General features: G+C 29.7%; 1 protein-coding gene across 1 annotated transcript in view; it reads right to left on the bottom strand.

The window, feature by feature from the left end:
* LOC106682246 (disks large-associated protein 4) overlaps positions 1 to 10621 on the bottom strand; it is a 32521-nt gene that overhangs the window by 12621 nt on the left and 9279 nt on the right. The window contains exons 7-9 of the mRNA XM_014422991.2: positions 9890 to 10074; positions 9032 to 9177; positions 7451 to 7608 (exon numbers count right to left, since the gene is read on the bottom strand). Coding sequence (XP_014278477.1) covers positions 7451 to 7608; positions 9032 to 9177; positions 9890 to 10074 — 489 coding nt within the window. The remainder of the gene's footprint in view (positions 1 to 7450; positions 7609 to 9031; positions 9178 to 9889; positions 10075 to 10621) is intronic.

Below are 10621 nucleotides of genomic sequence, written 5' to 3'. Positions count from 1 at the left end.
ATACTGTTTTTTTCACTTATAAATGAACAATCTTATAATTTTAACAAATTAAACTATCAATTAGCATAACATTTAAAAGAAAACAATTTTTTAAAACTCCATACTGTCAAATTTCTAATAAAAAGTAAAAAAAATTAAATAAATAAAAATAGTTACGTACATTCATATTTTTGAATTTTCCAATACTATTTTTTCTAATACTTTCTGTAATCCGAACAGCACCCTCCCCCCCCCTCTGCTGCAGCAGTTATTTCAGACACCAAAATTACATATTATTTTCCAATTCTAATTAAAATCCTAATTTTCTTCATAATAATTAATGTTATTTATAATAAACTAATCTGGAAACAATTATTATCAGCTTTTGAGAAACAAGAACAAATGATAAAGAGTTACTCATTTTTCTTCTCAATAAAAAATTTATTAGCTAAAGTATTTACCATTTTCTCTGGGGATATCCAAACCACAATTCGGAAAAGACGTTTCCCATTACGTCAGAAGATGTCACAATAACCATATCAACTAGTTGTGCTTATCACATTAATGAAAAAATTAAAGAGAAAATAACCTTTATCAAAAAAATTGTTTTCATAACCTACAATTAACCTACGTTATCAGATGAGTATGATATAACAGTAAACATATGACAAAAAATTATCTATTTCGACCCAGAGACATCATCTGCATAAAATAGATAACACTTTAAATTCACATTTCTATCATTTAAGATTTACGGGCCACAGATTCTTAAAAAAATAAAAATAATAAAACAACTAATAATAAATATTATTCCTCACGAATGACTAGTTTAAGGTCAACTAAATTTGTTTTGTAAATGTTGAATCAAAAATTATATTTTGATCATAATAAATATTATTCCTCACAAATGACTAGTTTAAGGTCAACTAAATTTGTTTTGTAAATATTGAATCCAAAATTATATTTTGATCATTCAATTTCATTATGGAAAAACAAATTATAATCTTTATCTTTACAAAAATAATAATTCTATATAAACTAAAAAAAAAAAAAAAATGATTTCAGATATACATTTGGCAGTGAATATTTCTGTATAGATTTTCTTTAAATCTTAAACTGATAAATAAAATTTAATCCTAATTTTTAAGAACTTCTTATCAGTAGTAAACAAGTAATGTTTATGTAATAAAATGGAATTTAAGCCAAAATCCCAATGATAAGAGTCCCTCTTGTTTTATTTTTAGTAAAATTTAGTTTTAACTGTATAATTAAACTTGCTCTCTTAGTATTTTTTACTACGTACAATGACAAAAATATTTCAACATTACTCCACAAAATAATTAAAATTAATTTGGAAATAAATTGTGATAATCAGTGGGATGGAAATGAAATACAAATTCTAAAATAAAAATAAAAACAAAAGTAAATAAGTTTATTTTAGTAAAATTGAGTTTTAACTATAAAATTAAACTTGCTCTCTTAGTATTTTTTACTACGTACAATGACAAAAGTATTTCAAAATTACTCCATATAGTAATTAAAATTACTTTGGAAATAAATTGTGATAATCAGTGGGATGGAAATGAAATACAAATTCTAAAATAAAAATAACAACAAAAGTAAATACGTTTATTTTAGTAAAATTGAGTTTTAACTAAAAAATTAAACTTGCTCTTTTTGTATTTATTACTACCTATAATGGCAAAAGTATTTCAAAATTACTCCATATAGTAATTAAAATTACTTTGGAAATAAATTGTGATAATCAGTGGGACTGGAATCATATTCTAAAACGAAAATATAAACAAATAAAAACAATAGTAAATAATCTTACTTATTTTATTTTAGTAAAATTGAGTTTTAACAATAAAATTAAGCTTGCTCTTTTTTGTATTTTTTACTACCTATAATGACAAAAAGTATTTCAAAATTACACCATAAAGAATGTAAATTTAAATTAATTTGAAAATAATTTGAGATAATCAGTGAGACTCAAATTATATATATATATGGTTGGCTGACATAAGCGAAGCTCCTGAAAATGCTAATTATATTATCATACAATTATAAATCTCTGCATGGAAGATTCTACAGCAAATTAAATGATAGCTCCATTGACAAGGAAATATCAGTAGAATGGTTATAGATCAATATGCTTGTTGTAAATTCAACTTTTTTTCTTCTTTTTAACGTAAAAATGGATTGCAAAATCTGGCTGCATCGATAAAATGATGGGTTTTAATATTTAAAATTTTTAAGGAATATAATGTTATTCTCCGAGACAGAAAGGGTTTTCGATCGCCATTCAAGATCAGGTTATTGCCACCAGATGAAATAGAAGACATGTTCTAAATGATGCAACAATACCGGATAAATGTCAGTTATGCTCAGTAAGACTGGAATCAATCTAACATATCATTGGTGGATTTGAAATGTTGGCTGGTACCTCGAATACCCCCAGAGGTACAAAATATGGCTAATATTTTGTATCAGGCCCTGGCAGTGAAACACAACCTTAACCACCCATAACCACAAGAGCCCATACTATAAGTACCACCCAAATAGACTCCTCCAAAAAGACAGGCTCAACAGTCGGTTCTCTTATACACAGCATATATAGTGTGTAAATTTTTTAAATATTTAAAAAATAAAACAAATAAATAAAAATATGAAGGTGGTAGTACTTCTGGTCTCCCACCTTAGATACTCAACCTGCGATAGTGACAAAAACATAATAGGGGTATTCATGATGTTGTGTTAAATGTTATATGTTTTACCATGTTAAATGTTATAACTATAGGATTGTGAGCAGCCCTATTTGAAGTCATGTTAAACGTTAAATGCATAAGAGCCCCTAGCGGATTTCTCAGCAACTTGTTGTATAAGCCTTTATGTTTATAACCTTCCTTCCAGACCCTCATGTTATTGTTTACTTCAGTTTTGATTTAAGTAATTAATTAAAAGATGCCTAGAGTGAGTGAAAAGTGGAATTTGTGTGAAAGTTTAGCTTATGAGTGTCTTATTGATCTTCAAACTTGTGAAGAAGAGAATGAAGATGAGCTAATTGACAACTGTATTGAAAGTCACAACAACTAATATGGCGGCGATCTCAACTGGTCTATTGTGTGACGTCATTCTCGATTTAACTGACCAAGTAACAGACTCTCAGCCATGTTAAATGTTATTTCGTTTTACCACGGCAAAAGAAGGCAATTTTTTTCGATTTAACACGAGTTTTTCCATTTAACACGCTTTAACATAGATCATGAATACCCCTAATAATAACTGGAATAGAACAACCATTGTCTAAGTCAATTCTAGCAAGAAATTTTTTATATAGTAATAGGAGAGTATGAAATAATAGGAGCTCACTTCATTGGACTGGCACTGTCAGAATCGTTAAACTCCTCTAAGTTCCTACTATCCTATTACAAATTAAAATTTTCCTGCCAGAATCAGTATTGCCCCTACCACCCCCAATTCTGTTCCATCTCGAGTCTGAAAAGAAGTTTCACTTTAAGAGTATTTACTCATACAGTAATAATAACAAAAACGGTCATTTACAGAATAATGCTAAATAAAAGTGTCTAAGGATATTCAAAGGAGAATGATAAACCACTACAAAATCAGATATGATGGTGTAAAAAAATAAAATAAAAAATTTTTCCATTTCCATTTTTCCAAGTTTCCAAAGTCGACACTACAGCCTCAAGTTGTATGCACTTAATACTTGAAACATTAAGTCTGAATTATGGTATATGTTTGAAGATAAATAAAACTTACTACAGAGAAACATCGAGAGATGAGCTGAAAGAATCTATGGATCCAGGTTGCAGAGTAATAAAAATCATACTTTCGAAACAAAGATATAATGGAAGCTAAGAGATAATAAACCAAATAAAAATTATATTTAATAAAATAAACACTCTAGCAACTGGAGACTTTAAACTGATAACATATCTATGCCATCTCTTAATATTAGACAGGTGAAAGTTGCATTAATCTTATCAATATATGTATTACATTATTGATTTATTTATCAATATACTTGAAAAATACTTCAAAAAAGAAATAAAACTACACCCTAAAATAATAATGTTAAGGAAATAACTGAAACAGGTAGAATCAGGCATAATTTAAAATATTCCATTAAAAAAAAATATATATCTATTATTATAAGTCGGTTTCTCAAGACTGAATTTGTTTATTTAAAAGTCCATCAACAGGTATTGTGTGGATCATTCATTCTTTAATATAGTACTAAATAAAAAAGTAATAATAGCAATGGAATAAAATTAAAATTCTAAATAATAATAAGATAAAAATCAATTAATTGATATGGATTTAATTATATTTCAAATTGTAGGTAAACTATTAGAAAGAAAAATCTAATTGCGTTTTATTATGAAAAATGAAAATAGCCTTATATTTATGCAATTAAATTAAATCATTAAAAAATATAATATAAACATTTAAAGAAGACAGAGAAAAAATAAATAAATAAATACATTTATATATAGAATAGTTGACAAAACATTAAAGTCTATCAATTTTCTCTTCTTCCTCCCTCTCTCCTCTTCTGTATCCTTTCCTGCATAGGCCTTCCCTTTGGACAGTAATAGTGAGCACTTCCCGGGGTGAACAGCCCTATTGGGAGGCGAGTTCTTTCCCTTTTTTCTTCCAGACATCCCTGTCCCTAGCAGCTCTCCACCAGAGGGATCCTGCCATCCTCTTGAACATATCGCTCCATCTTTTCTTTTGACTTACTCTTCTTCTTTAGAGGTCGTATGGAGTCCATTCTGTGGCAATTTATGACTATCTGTCATCTTCGCTTCAAAGGAAATGTCCTGCCCATTTCCATTTACTCAATCTTGTCATCTTCAGTGTGTCAGTGAGTCCTATTTCTTTCTGGATCCAAGCATTTTTTAATCGATCTCTTTTCCTCACGTTCACAATGCTTCTTCCAATATTATTTTGCCACACCTGTAATTTCCTCTCCTGAGCTATAGTCAGTGACCATGCTTGGCATCCATAAGTGACCACTGGGGCTAATGCAACTATTGAAGACCTGCCTTTTAAGGTCAATACTTGTTTTTCCCTTCATTATATGCCTAAGGGACCAAAACTTTTTCCAACCGAGCGCCAATCTCCTCTGGACCTCTTTTGCTCCTCTATCCGTGAATGATATTAACTGACCCAGATAAATATATTCTTCAACATATGTCAACTTATGGTTGTTAATTTCACACTCCTCTTTTATGCCATTTGTCATAAGTTCCATCTTCTGGTAGTTCGGATAAAGACCAACCTCTTCACACAATGCCAGAAGCCGCTTAATCATTTCTCTCTGTTGTTTAATGCCTTTTGCAAAGAGAACAATATCATCTGCAAAACGTAGGTTGCTCAGCCATTTTCCATTTATTTTGATCCCTACTTCTTCCCATCCAAGACGCCAGAACACCACTTCCAACACAGGAACAAACAAAATTGGGGATAGCGGATCACCCTGTTGCACACCCCTCTCAATACCAAAGCTTTGTCCTTTCTTTTCGGTCATCTTCTCTTGCTGTCATCTCCTTATAAAGCTCTGTTATTATCTTAATATATTTGTCCTCTCTTCCTATTAATCTTAGTGCCTTAAATATCTCTGAATGTTTGATACCGTCAAAAGCCTTCCTAAAGTCAAGGAAACAAAGATATAGAGAGAGATTATATTCATTTGCTTTCTCGGTTGAGAAATGGTGATTTGGTTTACTAGCGTTTTATTATAATCAAATAATAATTCTAAACCATTGGCAGGTGAGCAAGAGACCGAACTGGTCTTCCATATTGGTAACTAAAAATCATCTGATACACAGCTACAACGCCTACTGAATCTACATTTTAATTTATTCTCTTTTAAAAGTATCACCAACTTAGATTCTTACTATCTTAAATAAATGAATAACTGTGGCCATTTTCCAGGGTAGCTATATTCCAAAAGAACTTAACATAGTTAAAATATTTATAGTGGCACATATGACAAAAACGCTTTTTATATATAAGACCAATTTGTTTAGTAGATATACAAAATATCCATTTGGTTTCAACACTTTTTTATATCTTAACACTCCAATGTTTTGGATTATTGTTATTCCATTTTTAAGGATCTTATTGCACTATCACAGCCAAAACCATAGGTTATCAACATAATCGTAGGCCAGATTGCCTAAGTCAAATTATTTATCATTAGGCAATTTTCTTTGAAACTTCTTAAATTATGAAACATAATGCACTCAATAAATTAAACTTCATTATAATGTCTAAGATACCATTATTCTCAAGGACATGATGGCCGTGCGGGTTGGGGCATAGGTCCCAGTGCCCTCAGTTCGGAATGTTGTGGGTTCAATTCCCAGCTGGGGCAGTTAATTTATTTTTCGGCAATCCTGAGAAATAAATATTGACACTCCCACCTTGGTCAGTACTAGGTTTTTTTTAAAAATTTTATATCTATTCCACTAAGTTTCCATATTCTACAAAAACAAATAATTATGGGTGGTTTAACTTTTTTTTCGTGTCTTGTATAATTCTTATCTCTGCAATATTATATTTTATCTTTTTGGAAGAAGATAGTTGACCATATGAAGTAGATTGTAGAAAGATAGTCCAGGTGGCGGTGGTGGTCAATCTTACCCTTTCTAAGGGTTAGCTTAGGAAGTGGGGACATTTTCTACTCGGCTCCCCATTTCTCAGTCGTTCGCTCTGTTTCAATCTGACAGGAAGTTCCTCCTACGTTTATTATTAATTTTAATAATATTTCTCTTTAATATATCACTTACCTCGCCTATGCCATATTTACTTTATCTATCTGTTCTACTTTTTACACCTACCTCTTTACCATAATTTATGACTATTTTTAATGAATATTCTCAGACAATTTATTAGTCTAGATCTGTATTTAGAATTTTTATCACACCTGGTTATATTTATTGGTAACTTGTTTCTACTCAACCTACATGTATACTTTATTGTTATTATTATTTATTTTTTTATATACTTCATAAACATAACAATTATTTTGAAATGTTTTTTATCTTTCTGTGTTGTCAATTCTATCATGTTTGTATTTAGGTTTTTTCATTTAGCCCTTCAAAGTGGGAGGAAACATTGGTTAACAATAAATAGTTTTCTTTTACTATTTTGATATCTGGACTATCTTCCTACAATCTATTTCATCTTCTATTATCATCAACTACTATTAACTTAATTTATAGTTATGTATATTCCCAAGTTTGTTTGTTATTATATCCTAGTTCTTTTTATTTTTCTCTGAAGGAAGGTTGTTACCTTGTTTTCTTTTAAAGCCCTGATAAGGGCCTGAAATTCAGGTCGAAATGGCACAAATAAATAAGTTTTACTTATTTGTGTAACATTATTGACCGCACACACTTCTCCTCATAAATAATTAATAGTATGATATAACTTTTACCTTTCTATCGAAGCCTTCTGATCGGAGGGTCCCTTCGACTTCCTTGATGCAACAGTAAGTTGAGCTCTGAACTCTGGACGCAGCAGTTTCAAGACAGGCAAAGAATCAGAAGAATCAGTTCTGTCACAACCGTTGCTTAGAGAGGAACCTTTGGAATCCTATTGTCGAATACATATAATTAGTAATACAAAAGTTATTCTTAGAATAAGAAATTAATTTCTGGATAGAAATTTGTACCAAACAACAATTTTAAAACACTTATTTTATTCTTAAAAAGATTATAAATGTTGATACAAAGAAGTTAAATTTTCAAACATAGAAAGTTTTTAAAGTCCTTTTCCCATACTTAAAAAAATAAAGTTCTGCTTTAATGGATTTTAATCATATTAACTCATTTTTAATTACGTAAAAACCTCAATAGAGTGCTACCAATGGGTAGTTCTATACACGCCTGATTCACTCCATTACAACTGAGATCAAATTTACTGACTGTATTATAATGTACAGTTGTATATTTCAATAAATATATTTTTAAAAAAATTACTTTCATCTTGATTCAAATTAAAGTTTTTTTCAAATTTTTATTTCTCAACTAAAATTTTCTTGAACTGACCTTGTTTTTTATACTTTTATCGTATGTTCACTTTTTCTCTTGAAATTTAACTAAGAAAAAAATTGGTGTTTTTTTTTTTACTAATTAAAACTATATTTCTGATTTTTTCCAATATTATTCCAATCCAAAATATTAATTTTAATTCCCCAGGAACCTAAAATTACTGAATTAGTAAAACTACTGTAGAATAATCTTATTATTAGTTCTTTCGATACAAATAATAAAAATTTCTCAAAACGTATCGGCATGTCAGTGGGAAGTTTTTTCAATTCTCTAAAAAGTTTCTGCTTTGGATGCCGCTGGTTTTCAAGCTACACACCTCACATCTCATATTTAATAAAATCAAAAAGTGTTCATTGCTGACAAGAACAAACCAGGGACATTGGAAATTAAACAATTGCATATTGAATATTAATAAAAATATTAAAAAGATTGATTAGTATTAATAATATGAAGAAAACAATGTTATTTTAATTAAATATATTTTGTAAGTAATAAGTCATTATTTATTTGATAAAAATAAATTAAGAATTATTTACTACTTATAAATAATTTTTTTGATAAAAAAGGATTATTTAACGTTTTTAATGACATAATAATGCATTTTAACATTTATTTGATAATTTGTAGGTGAAATAAGTCTTTTCAGTTTTTGGATTGTTAAATTAAATACTTTGAATATATGCACATAAAAATAATTTTTGTTAAGAAGCCAAAAGCTCAATGCAGTCTAAATAAAAAATATGTAGATCTCAATTGATGATGTGCTGCCACAATGAAAATTTGTGAAACGTGTTATTTTAGGTAAACAAAGTAGATTAAGTTTTTTAACACTTTATAAATAATCAGTAATTATTTTTGAACATAAAAAAACAGTGATGTTAAAACTAAGATAGATGTTAAAAAAAAAAACTTAAATTTTTTCTGTGTGCGAAGTCTCCAAAGAAAATTAAAACTTGAGATGTTACCTTTGAAACGGTGGATATCCTACGAGGGGAATAGAACCCCTGGGCAAGAGCACCAGGACCATAGAGCCTTTCGACCCTCTGAACGATGAAGGATGAAGGCGAGACCTGGCCAGGAGCTTTAGTTGCAGCTATTAGCCGAGATCCTCCTGAAACACATAACGTACTTACTTTATATTCAAAATAAGTATATATTCTGATGTTATTTTTAGTTTAATTGGATACATTTTTTTTTTAATTGCTGGTTTTCAACAACTCCATATATTAACTTATATTTTGCAAATATAAATTTGATTTTGTTTTTTCTTATAAATTGAATATATTTCTTTAAAATCATATACCAATTTAAATTTGAATAAATGAAAATAAATAAAACTGCAATCAAAATAGTTGTATTTAAAACTAAGTCAAGGATTTGAAATAAAGATATGTGTGACATCTTGGGCCAGTTAAATCCCTCACACAAAACCAAACAAAATGTATTGGACAATTATCAGGCATGTAATAACATATGACAATGAAATGTGGAAATATGAAGGCCGTTTGAATGATCTACGGACAAAAATCTGTAAAATGGCGATCCAAGAAAAATAATTAAGTAATGGAGATCTATGGTCAACACAACATTGTGATATTTATCAAGAAGGTAAGAAATTATCAACAGGTTACCACCCTATTCCAACCATGGTGGAGGGCCAAGTTTCCATTTATGGGACCACAGATTCGAACCAGCGCTGCCGAAGCAACAAGACAGCTAAGGTTGTGACACCTTAACTTCCTCGGCCATCAGTGGCCCTCCCGAACATATGAATAAACACATTCAAATATTTGAAAATAATCATATAACAGTTTATTAATTACCATTTGTCATTTCAGTGCTGTAAGAGGAGGAGGAATGGGAGTTAGCAGTCACCTCTCGGCTGTAGGAGGAACTGCTTCTGGTACTAGTCGAGCTGCTCGTAGTCGAGAAATGATGCGAAGAATAGTGACTACTAGTGGCTGAAGAGTTGGTGCCGCTGAACGAGGAATAGTTCTCGGATATCATCCTACAATGGTAACGAGCAGATGACTGTAGATATATTTGCTAATTCGATACATATCTGATTAACAACAAACTAGAAGCAATATATTCATTTCTAGGTTATTTTAAATATATATATCAAGTTGCTTTATTAACTAAATTTATTTATTAAGAAATAAAACTAAGCTATTTATTTTTTTGGCATAAACTTACAGCTAGTTTTAATTAACTACATTCTATGAAATCACTGTCGGAAAGTATGCTCAATCCCTATGCTACTGCTATTATTTATTAAGTTGAATATATCTGCTTTGCTAATATACTATACCATAACTATATCTATTATTATATTTTTGTTTATATATTTCAAATATTTATAAATGTAACATACTTTTGCATAGTCTGTTACTTTCAATATACTATCATAAATAATGAGGAGAAGATGGTTGGGGGTGCGGTCAATAAAAAACACAAATAAGTTCGATTAACTTATTTTAATGTGCCAACGTTTCGGCTAGAGTTTCTAGCCTTTTTCAGGGCTAAAAACAGAACAAGATAACAACCACAGTAAG

The sequence above is a fragment of the Halyomorpha halys genome, unplaced genomic scaffold, assembly GCF_000696795.3.
Source record: "Halyomorpha halys isolate HHAL.00 unplaced genomic scaffold, Hhal_1.1 Scaffold398.1, whole genome shotgun sequence".
In the NCBI taxonomy this organism is placed as follows: Eukaryota; Metazoa; Arthropoda; class Insecta; order Hemiptera; family Pentatomidae; genus Halyomorpha; species Halyomorpha halys.
Note: the sequence above shows the minus strand (reverse complement) of the source record. Positions and strands in the feature narration are given on the sequence as shown.